Raw genomic sequence first — 17,891 nt, forward strand, 5'->3', positions numbered from 1 at the left:
TCCAGAATATTGCTTGGTTTAAAACTCAGCTCCAGGGCCAGGGATTTAGCTCAGTGGCATCACACCTGCCTCATAAGCGCAGGGTCCTGAGTTTGATCCCAGGTACCAAAACAACAACAACAACACAAAGCTCAGCTCCAAGCCAGGATGGTGGTGCACGTCTGTCACTCCAGTACTTGGAGGCTGAGTCAGGAGGATCACCATGAGTTCACCTCAAGTATACAGAGTTGAAGGCCAGACTGAAGTACATAGTAAGACCCTGGCTCAAAAAACCCAAAAACTCATAGGCAAGGGGACAAAGGAATTCAACTATTGTCTTGGGGCATTTGACACTTTCATTAATGTTTTCCCCCAGGACCATTATGTTACTCTTCCTGTTAAAATGGAAGGAGGTTCTCTTTGGGAAGAACCTTTCCTTATATTCACCCTGTCAATGACCAGTGGCTGATGTATATATATATAGTAGGTGCTCAATAAACAGCATTATTAGCCAGACTCGGAGGCCCATACTCTGGGAGGCCGAGGCAGAAAGATGGAATGTTTGAGCCCAATCTGGGCAATTCAGTGACCGAGTAAGACCCTGTAATAAAATTTTTAAAAATGAAAAAAGGGCTGGAGATGTACCTCAGTGTGAAGGCCATGCGTTCAATCCCCAGTATTGGGGGGTGGGAATCTAGAACCCAGAATTATTGTGGTAAGAGTGCTGTGCTCGGAGTTAGAGCAGGGTCCTGGACTCAGTGTCCTATACTAATATTACAGACAGCTAAGTAGAAATATTATAGACAGACAGGGCTAGGCCCTGGAGGGAGTCATTGCAGAGGATGAAACACATTATAACTATGGCCAGAGGTACATCCACTGGAGGCCAGGCCTCAAAATGAAGATGGAATGACCAGGCCTACATGCCTCCCCAGGGGATAAGATCATTGGCATCACTTGGTCCAATAAAGTCCAGACAGACATCAGTCACCCCAGTGGAAGACCAAGACCTCTAGATCCCTCTCTTACTATGAAAGGTCTTTGTTCTTTCCACGTACACTTGCTACGTGACCTGCTTCCCCATTGGATCAGTATTACCTAAGCGGCTATACTTGTAATCTTATTGTTTGGTTGTGGTTTTGTCCCATGTTGTACCCAGGATTTTGTACCTGCTCCGTGATTTTGCTCCATAAAACTTCCTGTTAGGTGGGGTCCATCGCAACCCACTCTCGAGTCCCCTCCTGTCTCTCAGGAGTTATCTCTCTCAATAAAGTTTTTCTACTCTCAATCTCCGTTATTCCTTAGAATTCATTCTTCGATTTTTTTCCTTTAATTCTTTTATTGGTACATTTTAGGTGTACAATACATTTACATTTATCATTGGGAACGTGTACCTTTACCTGATGTATCTTGGTTCTTATTTTTTCCCCATTCCCCTGCCCTCCCTTCACCCCCTCCACCCTTCCCTATCATTCTTCGATTCTGGGAAACACGAACTTGGTGCATCTGACGTCTAGCAGGTTGGGAGTTACATTTATTTCCCCTATATCACTAAAAGTTGATTGATGGTTTTTGCACAGAGGGATTTTAGGGAGGTGAGATTCGAACTAGAGACTCTCCGCAGCTCGCCCGCAGGGATTCCCTGAGTCCCCGTTTCCGGCCAGCGGGGGCGTTCGAGGGCAGCCGAGGATTTGCGAGCCAAGAGTGCGTGCGTGCGTGCGTGACGTACGCACTGGCGGGCGAGTCCACGGGGGCGGGCCGACAGAGGGGTGGCCCGCGGGTGCGGCGGACGGGGCTGCTTCCACGAACCGCCTACTCGCGCCGGGGGACCCCCGCGAGCGCGCAGGAGTGGTTTCACCCAGCCCCCGGCTCATTGTGCTCGCCTCACGCCGGCCCAAGATGGCGGCGGCGCTGGAGGCCTCGGGCCTGTGACCACAAAGAGGGAGCCGGGGGCCGGACGGGAGCGCTGCGGCGGCGGCGGCCGGCCGAGGCCCAGGCCGGGCCTCCCTCCCCTTAGCCTCCCGCCCCTCCCTGCGACCGCCCCCTACTCCGCCCGCCCTCTCGCCGGCGGCCCCGCCCCTCCCCCAACCGCCTGACTAGCATGGTGCGGCGGCCGCGCGCGCAGACATGGGGGAGAAGCTGGAGCTGAGGCTCAAGTCGCCCGTGGGGGCCGAGCCCGCCGTCTATCCGTGGCCACTGCCGGTCTACGTGAGTGTCGCGAGTGTCTCGCCGGAATCCTGATTCCCCATCCTTCCCAACAGCAGGGACCCAGAGTCGCGGTTGGGGATCCGACCGTTGTCCCCCCGCGCCCGCACGGCTGCCATTGGCGGGCGGGCGCTAGAGCTTTAGCTGGGGATGGGCAGCTTGTTTCCAGGGTGTTCCTGACGCTGACACCCCGCGGCCCTAGTGTTTCTGCTTAGTGTCCTGTCTTCCTCGTTCCCCCAGGTGTATTTTTAAATTAGTAATTTTTTTCCATGGAATGTTGGTGGGACCAGGGTGACCGTGGCAAGTTGGGGAGATTGTTCCCCCTTCTTGGCAGGCAAGATCGGGGTGACTGCGGGAAGTTGGGGAGGTCTCTCCTCTCTCTACTTGGTGGGTAGGATTAGGGAAGTTGGGAGTTTGTCCCCCGCATTTTGACGGGTCGGATGGGATTGACCGCAGAAAGGTACTGATCTTTGTTCCCCTAGTCCTAGTGACCCTTGGAAAATGACAGCCGGAGTGTAAATGTAAAAACTGCCCGCCATGGGGTTCCAGAAGTCCAATGCTCTTCCAAGAAAGGGTCAGCGCCCCAGTCCGAGGGGCGGCCTGTGTGTGTTTGGGTGGAAATCTGAGCAGACAGGTTGGCAGGCACCTTTGGGAACGCATGATCACTGGGGCCCCTCTCTGTCTTGTCAGCTTTTGGAGCTGTGGTGGCCATGTGTGGTGGAGGGCGGGTATGTTGCTGTGGCTTTTCCAGTTGGGCAGCTTGTGTAAATCAGGGATGGAAACTCCCACCGTTTCCACACTCAAAACTCCCGTCGTCCTTCTCCCTTCTGTGAGAGTTCATCCTATTGGGCTGCAGAAGTTTGAAATTTAATTTTTACTTCTTCCTCTTTCAGTGACATACAGTATAATTCACTCTTTTTGAGGTGTAGTTCTATGAGTTCTGGTAAACGCCTGGGGTCCCTAACCTCTGTCATGCTCCAGGAGCAGAACACTTCCAGGGATCCAGGGCTCCCTTCCATGGCCCCTCAGTCACCTACCTCGTACCCATTTCTTTGTGTGTGAGGTTCCTGGGGTTAGAACCCAGGTCTTCAGTACTCAGCTACATCCCCAGCCCTTTTTTATTTCTTAATTTAAGACAGAGCCTCAGTAAGTCACTGAATTACCACAGCTGAGCTGGAATTTGCTGTTTTCCTGCCTCAGTCTCCTAGAGTGCTGGCATGACAGTCACGGGCCCAGCTTGTACTCTGCCTTAAGCCTGTAGTGTTGCCTTTATCAGAGACTCAATGTGAATGAATCAAGTGTGTAGCCCTTTAGCTTTGCAGTATTCACTTAGCAGGAAGCGTCCAAGAACCATACACCTTTCCAAAGTCACTCTTTTTTTTTTTTTTTTTTGGTACCGGGAATCGACTTTGGGTCCTTGTGCTTGCGCAGCAGGCAGCGAAACCACTGAGCTAAATCTCCAGCCCCACTCCTTTTGTTTTTGCTGAGTTGCATCTCTTGGAGCAGTGGGCCACAGGTTGTCATTTGCCTTTAGGTCACAGGACACTGGGCTCTTTTTTTTAGTTTTTTTGTGAATAGAATAAAGCAACATGAGAGGGCAGGTGTCTAAGTGGACAGAAGTCTTGTGTCGTTTCTTTCTGTGTGATACCCAGGCCTTCGGGTCTGTGCTGAAAGCTTTGAGTCCACTTCTGCCCCTTTGAGTGTTGGAGGAGCCAAGAAATCCCCTGGATCCCACTGTGGGGCCTTGGGCAGAGTGGTGTTGCCAGATTGGCTCTGCTCTGTTGTCCTGGTCCTGAGATGAAAGTTCACCCAGTGACTGTGTCCGTGTCCCCACCCACAGCCTTATTGGCGGGAGCTGGTGTTCCAGTGGCGGGCGGGACTGAGGCTGGCCGCTGGCCGGGCCTCACTTGGCAGGGGCTGGGCATTCTTTCCCACTGTGGCTGTGCTGCTCAGCCAGGGCTAGCAGGTGTGTGTAGGGCACATGGAAAATCTCACAGAGGGAGTAAGTAGGGAGCAGCAGCTTTTCAGGAGTTCGAAGTGCCCTCTCACCTGCCTCGGGACCCTGGGCATTTTGCTAAGAGTTCATATTTCATTGGAATCCCGTGATTATCCCATTAAGGAAATGCTGTGTTGCCCAGGCTGAGATTCTGCAGGGGCAGAGTACTCCTGGCTGAAAATTTGAAATGATGGGGTGTGCCTGTTCAGGATCTATTCTGCAACAGGGAGAGGGGGACAGTAAGAGTAGTCCTGATCTCAGGAGCCTTCTAAGACCAAGGTGGGTTAGGAAGAGGTCTGCAGAGTTACAGTACCACACACAAGTAGGGGGGTCAGCTGAGGTCCCTGAGGGCGGGGCTGCCAGCCCCCCACCATGTGAGTGGTCTTTCAGAAGAGGGGGCCCTCTGAGGGAGGAAGGAAATGGGAACAGCCGCAGCTGTCCATACTTGGAAATGTCCACCTTCGGAACTTGCTTTGCACAATGACAGACAGGAGTCGGGAGGGAGGGGCAAGTCAGGTCTTCAGTTGACTTAGGGTTCTGGGGCACGAGCTCATTTCTAGTGCTCGATGGCCGCTCTCTGGCAGGAAGGGCAAAAGTGGTATTTTTGGTTGCTTACCCGGCAGGCAGCATGGGGGAAAAACCTGAGAGGGTGTCGGGGTGGCCATCTCTCAGTGACTCAGTCAGCTGTGGGCGGCTCAGCTGTGGGCAGTGGAGGAGATGAGTGTCCCCTTCTGGTGAATAGGTGGAAGCCTGAGTGAGTTGTGAGGGAAGGGTGACTCAGAAGGTATTTTCTGTGCTGACCTCTCGGAAGCATGTCCCACTTAATTCCCACTCACGGGCGGAGGCAGGGCGGCCTTTAGACTGCTATGTGTGTGTGAGCTGAGGGCTGGCTGGCTTCAGAAGGGACTGGATGACAATGACTGGCAGGCCTTCCTTTGCATCATGAAGTGTTCAGTGTCCTGCTGTGTTCTCTGTGGTTCACAGTCACTCTGCCTACTTCCTCCTGATGGCATCCACGACTCAGGAGCCTCCCCTCAGCCCAGCCTCTCACTGGAAGCTCTGTCCTTTTGTGTTTTTTTGGTACCAGGGATTGAACTTGAGACCTTGAGCTTGCAAGGCAGGCATCAGAACCACTGAGTTAAATCCCCGGCCCTTGTTTTTGTTTTTTTGAGACAGGGTCTCACTATGTAGTTCAGACTGGCCTTGAACTCACTATGTACCCCAGGCTGACCTCAAACTCACAGCAATCCTCCTGCCTCAGCCTCCTGAGTGCTGGGATTACAGGCATGTACCACCACACCGGGTGTCTTTTTTTTTCTAAGTTAAGCTTTATTTTTTGAGTCAGGGTCTTGCTGTGTCTTAGGCAGCTTGAGCTCACCATGTAGCCTGTGCTGGCCTTGAGCTCCTGCTTTAGTCTCCTAGGTGCTGTCAAGTTAAACTTTTTATTTTTTTGCAACACTGACGATGGAATTCAGGGTCTTCATACTGAGCTCAAGTTCCCCCGTCCCCTTTTAAATAGGGTCTCACTCTGTAGGCTGGCCTTGAACTCATTATGTAGCCCCGGTTGGCCTCAAACTAGCAATGATCCTCCTGACTCAGCCTTCTGAGTGAGTGCTGGGATGACAGATGTGCACCACCATACTCAGCTACACTTTTTATTCTGGGGTAATCGTTGAGCCACATGTGTAGATGCTCTTAAGAAATAATCAAGAACCCAGGTGTGGTGGTGCACGCCTGTCATCCCAGCACTCTAGAGGCTAAGGCAGGAGGATTGCTGTGAGTTCAAGGACAGTTTGGGCTACATAGTGAGTTCAAGACCAGCCTGATCTACATAGTGAGAACCTGTCAACTGTCTAGGGCTGGGGATTTAGCTCAGAGGTGCTGCACCTGCTTCATAAGCACAAGGTCCTGAGTTTGATCCCTAGTACCAAAAAAAAAGAGAGACTCTGTCTAAACACACACACACACTCACACACACTCACACACACAAAAGAAAGAAATAATTGAGAGATCCTGTGTTCCCCTTATGTTCCCTTATTTCAGTCCCCAGTGAGCCATCACAGAGCCCTTGCTCACAGAGTCTCCGTGGGGCATGTGACGCCATGGTGGGGCACTCCGGGCTAGGGGCACAGGCAGAAGCCATCAACAAGGGCCCTCATGGGAGGCTTCTGCGCCCAGGCACACTTAGGCGTGTGGTGTGGAGACCTTTGCAGTTGTCATGAGTGGGTAGGGGAAGCCTGTGACTGACTGGACACCGTGCCCCCCCCCCCAGTAGTGCTGAGGCTCAGAAAGATGCTGTCCTTTATTTATTTATTTTTTTTGTGGTACTTGGGAGGGATGGAGCCCAGGGCCTTGCATATGCTAGGCACGTACTTGCCACTGAGCTACACCTCAAGTCCTTTTTATTTTGAGACTGGGTCTTGCTAATTGTTCAGACAGGCTTCAAACTTGCTTGGATTCTCTTGCCTCAGCCTTCTAAGTACCTAGGATGACTGGCGTGCACCCACATCCAGCAGTGCTGCCCTTTATCAAACAAAGGCACAGATCGCTACTCCACGTCGCTGAGTGTGGATGGGTGTTCTGATCTCTGGGTGGTCACTCAGTCAGCTGAATGGTTCTCTACAGCTGTCTTTGGTCTTAGGCCTACCCCAGAGCTGTGCAGGGTGCTCTTACTTTGTGACATCTGAGTCCCCATTCCACACCTGCCCTCCTTCCTTCGTAAAGACGGCCAGACCGAAAAGGATTTCCTTATGAGTGGTGTCAGCGCTGCAGTGAATTAGGTACCTAACTTGGACCAGGGCCCAGGCCCTTTGTGAATTTCAGATGCAGGGTCAGTTTTTAAAATGTTCCATTGGCAGGGTTTGGTGGTGTGTTCCTGTAGTCCCAGCTACTTGGGAGGCTGAGGCCTTGCCTCAGGATTGCTTGGGCCTAGGAGTTCCATGCCAGCCTGGGAAACAGCAAGACCCAGTGTGAAAAAACAAACAAGAAGTTGGAGTAAGTTTACTCTGTGTTCTGTGTATGAGTGTACATTTCCATCAGTTTTGAAATGCTGTGTGGATTTTGCACTCAACACATGCAGTGCAGCCAGCCACAGGTCAGTGGCCTCTTCTCTGGGATTTGCTTTCTCTACACCCGACAAAATGCAGTGTGGAGCGCATGTGGGTGATGGGCAACCCTGGGAGCTGGGCATGCTGAATCCTGCAAGATGCTGCCTCTGTTTTTGGGTTTTTGAGACAGAGTTTCACTATTATAATTGAGCCTGGCATGTTGACTACATTGACAAGTTGACTATGGCCAGCTCATCTCTCCTTTGGCTCCTTCATGCCTCCACTTAGAATTAGGGTTTGGTGGGAACTCCATGGCCCTTCCTCTTCCCCCGCAGAGACTAGGGCTGAGCTGTGATCCTTGCTAAAGGCCTAGGCTAGACTTCTGGTCAGGGCCCTGCTGCTGCAGCTGTGAACTGCAGTGTGGGCTTCAAGGGACCTGGGTCTGGCTGGGTCAGTTGCCCTCCTTGGTGACTCAGCACCTGGCTTTTCTCCCATGGCAGTATGAGCAGAAACTGTTCCTGAGAGTCAGATGAATCACAGGCGGAGGCATCCTGGCATCCTGACTCAGAGCCCCCAGTTCAGCAGTTGTTCAGGGCAGTGTCATTTGCCCTTTCCTTTCCCTTTCATAGTGTGGTGCTATTTTAGAAGCCACGTAAGAGTTTTCACAGCCAGTGTGATGCAAAAGCCCGGGCTGCGTAGACCTGACTAAGCAGCTCTTGGGAGCCCGTGTCCTTCCCCCACAGAGCAAGCTCAATCCCTGCTGAGCTGTCCCTGACATTCAGTATTACAAAAAAGAAAAAAGCTGGGCATGGTGGAGCATGCCTGTAATTCTAGTGCTCTGGGAGGCTGAAACAGGAGGATTGCAAGTTTGAGCCCAGTCTTCAATAAAGTCTTCTTTTATAAAAGGCAAAAAAAACCCAAAAAGTTTGAGCCCAGCTTGGGGAACTTTGCAAGATCCTATCTCAAAGTTTTAAAAATGGGCTAGGGAAGGGTCAGAGATTTAGCTCAGTGGTGCTGCTCCCTGCCTCAAAAGTGCAAGGCCCTGAGTTTGATCCCTGGTACCAGAAAAAGAGAGAGAAATGGGCTAGGGATATAGATCATTGCAGAAGCCTTGGGTTACATCCCCAGTACCACACACACACCCCACACACAAAAATAAAAGAAAACACAGAAAAAGAAAAAAGGCTGTGAGGAGAGCTGAGTGCCAGGCAAATGAAGGACAGTAATGCCAGACGGGACACACCCTGTGTGCACACCACCTGCCTTTGTCCCCTGGTTTCCTTCCTGATCTCCCCCAGATGTAGCCCCCAGGATGAAGAGGAAAGAAGCACTGAAGACTGGTGGGCATGTCCCATGTGAAAGGGACCCAAGGCCCCTGTCTGAGCTTCTTTCAGAGCCCCAGGGCCTCTATGGGCCAGAGGAGGAAGGTGGCCAAGATCCTTATGGTATAGATTTCACCTGGTCTAGAGGCCACACCCAGACTTGCTTCTAGACCTGATGTGCCTTGTCCTGGGTGTGGTTTTCACATAGGTCCTGCCAACACTTACCCCACTTCTTACAAGTTGGACTGTGTGTATATGGGACAGGTAGGTGGGCCTGGAAGGAGCCACCCCATTGTCACTGAGGAGCAGGGAGCCACCTTCCTAGGCAAACCTGAAGTCTTGCTTGCCATGGCTGCAGTTACCTGTGGTTCACCTCTGTTCCAAAATACTGGGTGGAGAATGCCATAATCAATTTCTGAGCTGAAGTTGCATGTTTTTGTATCGTGGGATCTCAGGCTGCCCCACACATTCTGCCTAAATGGGATTCATCCCTTGTCTAGTCCCCAGATGGCATAGGCCACCACCAAGAGTTCACTCAGCAGTCAGCTTGGTTATCAGAGAGGCTGTTGCTCCACAGAACTCACTACTTTCCTTAGTACTAATGGCCCTAAAGTGCAAACTTAGTGTCTTAGTTACTTTCTTGTTGTTGGGACAAAATACCTGACTTCCACAGATTAAAGGAAGGCAGGTTTATTTTAGCTTACAGTTCATAGAGATTTCAGTCCGTAGACAGCTGGTTCTGAGGCAAGGCAGCATGGCAGAGGAGGAACAGTCCATGGCAGGGTAGGCAGGAGGCAGTATGCAGCGTGTCTTCCTTTACTTTTTTATTCCATTCGGGCTACAAGCCTATTGGTTGGTGCCACTCACACCCAAGGTGGGCATTCCTCATTATCAGTTTATCCACACCCAGAATGACACTAAACCAATCAGTGGACTTACCACACTTCCATGATCCTATGATCTAGTGGCCTCCCAAAAGCCCCACCTATGAGTGGACATGTTGATATCAGCTATAACATACAGTACATTGGCATAATTATGTTATTATTATTTTTGTTGTTGTTAATCTCTACATTGTGTAATTTGTAAATTAAACTTTATCACGGGCTAGGAGTGGTGGCCTATACCTGTAATCCCTGTGGTGGAGACAGGAGGCAGGAGGATCTCAAGTTTGAGACCAGCCTGGGCTAAGTATGTAGTGGCACCTTGTCTCTACAACACCAAAACACAAAAATAAAAGAGCCTGATAGGGCCGGGAGTTTAGCTTAGTGGCACCATGCCTGCCTTGCAAGTGCAAGGTCGTGAGTTCGATCCCTGGTACCCCCCCCACCGCCAAAAAAAACGTTATAGGTATCTATCCCTAGGAAAAACAGTCTACATAGAGCGTTAATGTGATTCCAGGCATCTACTGGGGGTCTTAAGATATATTCCTTGTAGATACGACCATGTACGGTGTAAGGCAGGAGGCTGTGTGTACTAAGGAAGGTCTTACTCAGCCCCAGAATGGAGGAACTGCCCAGCATCTTGCTGAGGCAGCTTTGTACTAGAAAAAAACCTCTTCTCAGCTACTTTGTCTTAACCCCTGAGCAGATAACAGGAAACAATTCTCTTTTCCAGCAGTGGGGTTTCTGAAAAGGCCGGAGTCCTTTGCCTGTGGTGGAGGAGTACAGATGCAGGTGTCCCTGTGTCTTGGTTACTTTTGTCATTGCTGAAACAAAGTACTTTACACTCAAAGTTAAAGGAGGAAAGGTTTATTTTGGCTCACAGTTTGGAGAGGTTTAAGTCCATAACCAGGTGACTTCAAGGCAAAGTGGCATGGCAGAGGGTCATCACAGAGGAGAAACAACAGTTCATGGCATGGCAGGCAGGAGGCAGCAAAAGCAGCAAGCAACAGCAGCAAGCCTGCTTTCTTTCTGTCTCTTCCATATTCCATCCAGTCTACAAACCTATCAGTTAGTTCCACCCATACCCATGGAAGGGCACCCTTAATCCATATTCACATATCCTAATCCAGCCACCTTTGAAACTCTCCACCTCTGACTGCATGAGGCTTTGGGGGAACATCTAGATACTACCCATTATGCCCTACATGAGGCGACTGAGGGCTGCTTATAAACCCAGGGATCCTGGCTGCTCTCATGTCCCTTTCCTGGAGTCCTGTGAATCAGTGAAGAGAGGCTACGGGCAAGCAGAGGTCAGGGGCACACCAAGGATCCACAAATATCGGCAGGTTGGTCTTCAGTACGTTAGAGGATTTTATTCTTTTTCTTACGGTGCTGGAGATGGTCCCTAGAGGCTCATTTGTGCCAGCCAAGCACTCTACCACTGAGCTGCACCTCTAGCTCTGGAAGGTTTTGTTAAGAGCTAGAAGGTTGGGTTATTTTTATTTATTTACCCTTGAAAGATAAGGTTTAGTGTCAGGCATTGTGGCACACACCTGTAATCCCAGCACTCTGGGAGGCTGAGGCAAGAAGATCAAAAGTTTGAACCCAGCCCGGGCAACTTGGTGGCTTAGTGAGACCTTGCCTCAAAATAAGAAGGGGGCGGGGCGGGGATTTAGCTCAATGGCACCGCGCCTGCCTTGCAAGCACAAGGTCCTAAGTTTGATCCCTGGTACTAAAAATATAATAAATAAATAAAATAAAAATAAAAGCAGCTGAGAATATAGCTCATCGTGAAGGCTTTAAAGTCAGCTCCCAGTACTGGGGGTGGGTGGGAAGAATAGTGGTGATGGTTGTGGATGTGCTAAGTCACTGTATTGTATACTTTATCTCTTATTTTTAAATTTTTGAATTTGTTTTTGCAGTACTAAGGATGGATCCCAGGGCCTCATGAGTGCTAGGCAAGTGCTAACCACTGAGCTGCACCCCAGCCTAGATTATGCACTGTGCCTGGGTAAATTATAGGTGTGTGAATTATACCTCAGTAGAGCTGTTAGGAAAAGTAATACCTTGGGTCTTTTAGTGATACTGGCGATTGAACCCAGGGCTGAACCCAGGGCGTTTGCACTGAGCTACATCCCAGCCTTTGTGTTTTTTGAGAAAGGGTCTCTTTAGGTTGCTAAATTGCCCAGGCTGGGCTCAAATTTGTGATCCTCCTGCCTCAGCCTCCCAAAGTGCTGAATTACAGTCATGCTCACCCTCAGGTTTTTTAGTTATTTTGATCCTCTTGAATGGTGGGAGACCCTTTCAGATACACTCTCCTTGTATCTCTGCCTGGCAGTGCCTTTCTCCTTGCAATGGAGGTGTGAACACTGTGGCCTGGGCTAAGAGCGGTTGCTGTCACAGAGTAGTTTTGAACTTCTTGGTGTAAGCCCGCTGGTAGCACCTCCAGTGGCCTGGGCAGCTTTGGATGATGTGGGCACTAGGCCCTCCTGTGAGGCTTACCCAGGCCTGTCTGTGCTCCAGGCCATGTGTGGCCCTGTGCTGGCTGTCCTCAGGATGCTTGTGCACCCCAGGTACCTAGGAGTGGCTTGTGCAGTAAGGCCTAGGCTCCTGAGGGGAGTGTGGGGCAGGGAGATTCAGTGGACAGCAGAGGAAGGATCCCTGCCAAACTAGAGCCCAGCTCATGGATGAGCAAGCATCCCTGGTGGCCGTGCTAAGCAGTGAGGGGAGGGAAGTTAGTCTTAGTGAGCAGTGTGTCCCTTGCACAGCATGGCTGCAGTGTGAACACATTGAGGTTTGAGCCTGACGGTGGTGGCAATCACTCAGTATCTTTTGAGAGTCCCATGTCACATGGGGCTGTGCACTGGATGGCCTGGGTCTGCACCAGGGAAAGTGCACAGCTGCTTGGTTGGAGAAGGAGATGGCCAGGGCAACCCAAGGCCTGGAGTGCCCTCAGAGCTATGGGGAGATGGGTGGGAATGTCGAGCCTCTGTGCACATGGGTGAGAGCCCCACAAGCCTGGGACATCCGTCAGCTGGAGAGGTGGACTTGTGGCTTCATCCTGCTGTTCCTGTCTGGGGGCAGGGCTGGGAAAAGTGCTTGTGCGTGTACTGAGAGGGGTGTTGCGCTCATCACTGGCTATGTCCGCTGCCAGCTGGGGAGCTGTGGTTGTGGGTGCTATTCGAGGGCCGTGATGAGGGTGAAGGGGTCACCACACCAGGCTGGTACCCTCTGGACCCACAGGGTTGCCTAGGAGGCAGGGAGCACAACGCTGCGCCTCCTTTCTTTTATCCTTTTCTGTCCTTATGCTTTCTTTTGTTTTTTGTTTGTTTGTTTTATTGAGACACGATCACCATAGGTAGTCCAGGGTGGCTTTGAACTCACTATGTAGCCCAGGCTGGCCTGGAACTCACGGTGATGTTCTTGTTTCAGCCTCCTGAGTACTAGGATTACAGGCTTGTGCCACAATGGCAGGCTTGTCCTGCTTTTTTTTGTTAATCTGTCACACATATGTATGATGTGTGAATGGCAGCTGTGTGCCTGGTTCTTCAGATGACACCATCCTTGGGTGGAGGATGGTTGGGGGTTGAAGATGACTTGGACGCGTGGAGTGTTCTGGCATTGGGGTGGCCAGTGGTTGTGATTGGTGTTTGCCACTTTACATAGGGGAACTGTGTCCTATAGGGGCTCAGTGACCTGCCAGCCATGTGTTAGGCCCATGCAGAAGCAGAAAGCACAGCCAGGCCTCAGCTCAAGGAGCCACCAGGGCTGGGGTGGGCACCTGGGCTCCTGTGGGGATGGCTTGGGAGCCACGTCAGTAGGTAATGAAAGTCTGGAGTGATGGTCGCACAGGAGGAAAGAGCCACCCCTCCAATTCCTGCTGTCACTGGGTGGGCAAAAAGCAGTCTAATGTCTGAGACACTGCTCCTTGCTTTTCAGGACAAACACCACGATGCTGCTCATGAAATCATCGAGACTATTCGGTGAGTGCTGGGTGGTATGGGCACCTGTGGGGTGAGATGGCATAGAACTGGGCCCTGGGCTCTGCTGCTGTCATGTGGGTGCACATGGCACAGGGAACAGCCCTCACAGTGGGAAGCAGACTTGTTGCACATGTGCCTTTGCTCTTGTCATAATCCCCTCAGTCTATTCTCACCATTCCCAATGTTGTTGGATAAAAGCCCTGGAGACAGAAGTGGACTTAAGAGTGGCTGTCTGCAGATGTCATTCACCTGGCTTCTCCTCCACCATAGACAGGAGATCTCAGGGAAGACCAAGATCCTGAGTGTTCATCTTCAGGCAAATGTGGAGCTCCAGAGAGCGTACCCTCCTGTGCTGGGAGGAGGCAGAGCCAGCGGGACCTGCATGCCGGGCCCATGGCTAAGGCCTCTTAGCCGGTCAGAGCATGCCTTTGGGGTGCTGTTTTCTGAGCCTTGCCCTTCTTGAACTTCTGTCACTGTGCCATCCATGAGCCACATGACCACGATGTCTAGTAAACCAACTGCACTTGGTGGATCCTTATGTACGGGATTGGTTTTTTGGGTCTATTGTTTTCCTGGTGTTCTCAGAGTGTTGTCAGGTAGCAGGAGCCCAGAACAATAGCATCTGGGCTCTGAGCTTGTGAGCAGGGGGCCCCAGAACCTGCTCCCCATCTGGGGATGCTCTGGATTCTCCTTGGCCTCACCAGCCTCAAAACAAGGTTCTCCCAGCTTGGTTTCTCACTGCCTTTCTATTTCTTTAGGAAGATTTGTCATGCTGTGATTTTACAGCAGATTGTATCCTCATTGCATGGCCCATGTCTCAGGGTTTCAGCAGTGTCCTCCTCTTCCTATTTATTTAATGGTGCTAGGGATAGAACCCAAAGCCTTGTGCATGCTAGGAAAGTACTCTACCACTGAGCTGCAGCCTGTCTCCCCTCTTATTTTTTAAAATTTTGAGACAGGGTCTCAGTAAGTCACTAAGTTGCTTAAGCTGGGCTGGAACTTGTGATCTTCCTGCCTCAACCTCCTGAGTGTAAGATTACTGGCATGTGCCACCTGGCATAACATTTTTTTACTTTTTATTGTTGTGTTTGCTTTTGCAATGCTGGGGATCAAACACAGGTCCTTATACATGCTAGACAGTGCTCTACCACTGAGCCACATCCCCAGCCTTATATGCTTTACTTTTTTTTTTTTTGGTACCGGGGATCGAACTCGGGACCTTGTGCTTGCGAGGCAGGCACTGGAACCACTGAGCTAAATCCCCGGCATATGCTTTACTTTTTATAGTGACATGTGAGTTTATTTTGCTCCCAAGGGCCAACACTGTTAGATCTTGAAGTCGAATAAAATCTGTGTGATTCACAACAACCTCAGCATTTGTTACAAGATAATGGATCATTCTCTCTTTTACATTTTGAATCATGGGATTTTTTTTTTTTCTTTGTGGTACTGTGAATTGGAACCCAGGTCCCAGAGCTACCTCCCAGCCATTTTATTTTTTGGTTGGTTTTTTTTTTTTTGGTACCGGGGATCGAACTTGGGACCTTGTGCTTGCAAGGCAGGCGCCGGAACCACTGAGCTAAATCCCTGGCCCTCAGCCATTTTATTTTTTATTTTGAGACAGGATCTCTCTAAGTTGCCCAGGCTGGGCTCAAACTCGTGATCCTCCTGCCCTTAGCCTCACACAGTGCTGGGGTGGCAGACGTGTGCCACCACACCCAGTGCAAATTTTGTTTTGCCATTTTAGAGTCAGCACTGTTCAGGCGATTTTAATTTGAGTCCTTTAAAAAAAACCCAAAAAACAAAAAAAGCGATTCCTGTGTAATAGTATTCCTGTGGTTTTTGCTTTTCTGTTTCAGATGGGTCTGTGAGGAAATCCCGGATCTCAAGCTGGCCATGGAGAATTATGTCTTAATTGACTATGATACCAAAAGGTAAGCGGACACTGCCCAACCACCTCCTCTAGGATAAGTGCTTCCTCGAAGGCGCAGCAGCTGCAGTTTCCTTGCAGAGCTGGCTGTGGCTCCATACGGTTACTTTGGCTGGAAATGTTTATTGAGCCTTGGCGAGAGCTGTCCGAGTGAGGACAAAATTGGAAACCCCACAGGCTGAAACTGGATTGGTGTGTGTGGAATTACCCAGCATAAACAGCAGCTCTTTTTATAGCTGGCAGTGGCTGCCAGATGTCATTGTTTCCGCCCAGGCCACCACTGCTTGCCCTCAGCAGCCCCTGGGCCTGCAGCTCAGCTGGCCAGCAGAGGGCTTGGCCAGGGGCTGTGACTCTGGCCCTCAGTGTTTCTAGCTCTTAGCACTTTCCTCCCAGAGAGTGGGTGGAGGGCCTGGCATCTCTGGAATGCCCGCTGGAGAGGTTTGTTTTTCTTTGGAAAGAAGGGGGTGGTCCAGGCTCACAACTGCTCCAGCTCTGGTAACCTGCCTTGTGTCAGGAGCATTTGGGCGGGCAAGAGTGGCCCTGTGGCTTCTGCAGGAGCCTCACCCAGCGTGTGTGGCCCAATCTCTGACTTCACTGTTAGACACAGAAAGAGCTTGCTGTGCTGCAAGCAGTGTAGCCTCCATGACAGCTGGACCTGTCTCCTGGCCCAGCCCTGGCCCTCTGCAGCCAGCACATTGGTGTTCAACAGGGAGGGAAGGGAAGCCTGTCACTCCTATCAGAGCAGAGGCTCTGGGGCAGAGGTGACCTGGTGCTGCTGGAGCTGAGGTAAACCACTTCCTGGGTCCTTGGAGCCTGGCCTCAGGGAAATATCTGTTAGGGGACTGATTTCTTAGGAGGAATGTGATAAGGACCTGGACAAGCAGTCCCCAGATGGTGGGTGTGGTTTGAAGGGTGAGGTCTGCAAGAGCTTAGGCGTAGGAACTTGTGTCCCTATGGAGTAGGGGTGTGCCACCCTCCTGCACCCTGTGGGTGCGCACACACCAAGAAGCGTCCTGACTTTGTTCCTGCGAGATTTTTATGGCGGCTTTGACACAAGGCATACCACTTAGGAAAGGCTGGCCATGGTGGTGCACACCTATGATCCCAGGACTTGGAATGCTCAGGGAGGAAGATTGCTGAGAGTTCAAGGCCAGCCAGAATTACATAGTGAGATCCTGCCTCTAAAAAAAGGGGGGGGGGCCTGGGATTTAGCTCAGTGGTTCTGCCGCCTGCCTTGCAAGTGCAAGGTCCTGAGTTCAATCTCCAGTACCAAAAAAAAAGGGGGGGGGTGAGGAAGCTGGAAGGTTATCAGGTAGGTGGGCCCAGGGTCAAAGCAAATTTAAGACCTCCTGGTTGGACCCACAGTGTTCATGCAAGATGACTGCAAAATGAGCCCAGAGGGCTGAGGCACTGGGCCCACTCTGCCACACTCCCCATCTGACGTCCTTCCCTGGTGGGTCTCCAGAGGTTTGTGGTCTCCAGTTATTCAGGTTGAAGGCAGGATATGAGGGTTGGAATATGAGAAAACAAACCTGTAAAGTGTCCTGAGGGCTTGGTGAGGACAGGGCTCAGGGGGTGGTGCCTCAGGAGGGAGACAGCTCCCAAACGCACATGGGTTCACAGTTCCCATCAGGGGGACTTGTGTGTAGTCCTGGTTGGTTGTGGTGCTGCCAGCCCCTGCCTGACCCAATGCACAGGTGAGGTTGTGGGCGAGGACCCCTGGGCACTGCCCGGTTGCCTCAGGCCTGTGTGTGTCTCTGGTGGCCTCCATCCGCTTGGAAATGCCAGCATTGACACAGCAGTGGTCTTTGACATTGTTGGAATCCCATGTTCTGCTGACACAATGCTTTATAAGGTGCCCTTAGGCTTTGGGGCATCCTGCCTTTGGGATCTTGTGGTCTCTTCCATGTGTTTGGTTTTGAGATGAGGTCTCACTGCACTGCCACCTGCCTCGCAAGCGCAAGGTCCTGAGTTTGATCCTAGTACAAAAAAAAGTTTTCTAGACAGAGGTGATCCCTGTGTGGGAAGGAGGAGCTGCGCTTCCTACAGAGTTAGGCTCTTTAGCACCAGGTACTGCCTCAGCAAGCCAGGTGGCCCCAGTGTTCCTGCATGGAAACCCTTCTGGGGACACTGTGGGTGACCCCGGCCAGGAGAAAGAAGACTCTATGAGGCTGCCAAAAAGGGCCATGGTGGGTTTCTATTTGCTTCCAGCTCAGTACAGTGAGGGCCTCCTGAGTCTCACCCACTGTGCAGAGTCCTTTTCTAATTGTGCCTGCTGGGCGTTCCTTGACCTTAGGTTAAACCCCTGGGCCCAAAGCAGCCCAAGCTGCCCTTGCACAGTCTCCTGGCCAGGACTTCCTGGTCAGGACTGGCTGCCTATGTGCTGGCATTGGCCTGGAGCCCCTCACAGGGGTCAGACCTGGTTCTGCCCTGCCCATGTGCAAGGCCTGGAGTGTGTCCCTGGCCCTAGCTGGGGGCCTTCATGTGGCTCCTGGTGCTGGAGCTGAGCCTTGGCATGGCCCAGTGGCTCCTTCCTGAGGTTCTG

General features: G+C 51.4%; 1 protein-coding gene across 7 annotated transcripts in view; it reads left to right on the forward strand.

The window, feature by feature from the left end:
- The first annotated feature begins 1,856 nt into the window (after positions 1-1,856).
- The window catches only part of Dot1l (DOT1 like histone lysine methyltransferase), a 49,334-nt gene continuing 33,299 nt past the window's right edge, over positions 1,857-17,891 (forward strand). For 2 of the 7 annotated variants that reach the window (XM_013065844.3, XM_087201558.1), the window contains exons 1-3: positions 1,858-2,187; positions 13,373-13,416; positions 15,276-15,350. In XM_013065844.3, coding sequence (XP_012921298.1) covers positions 2,107-2,187; positions 13,373-13,416; positions 15,276-15,350 — 200 coding nt within the window. In that variant the 5' untranslated portion in view covers positions 1,858-2,106. Of the gene's footprint in view, positions 2,188-2,216; positions 2,425-13,372; positions 13,417-15,275; positions 15,351-17,891 lie in introns of those variants that run through there. The other 5 variants (XM_087201559.1, XM_087201560.1, XM_087201557.1 and 2 more) reach the window with 4 other exon arrangements.

The sequence above is a fragment of the Heterocephalus glaber genome, unplaced genomic scaffold (assembly GCF_053883595.1).
Source record: "Heterocephalus glaber isolate CG9 unplaced genomic scaffold, H.glaber_assembly_v1.0 deba00001760, whole genome shotgun sequence".
In the NCBI taxonomy this organism is placed as follows: domain Eukaryota; kingdom Metazoa; phylum Chordata; class Mammalia; order Rodentia; family Bathyergidae; genus Heterocephalus; species Heterocephalus glaber.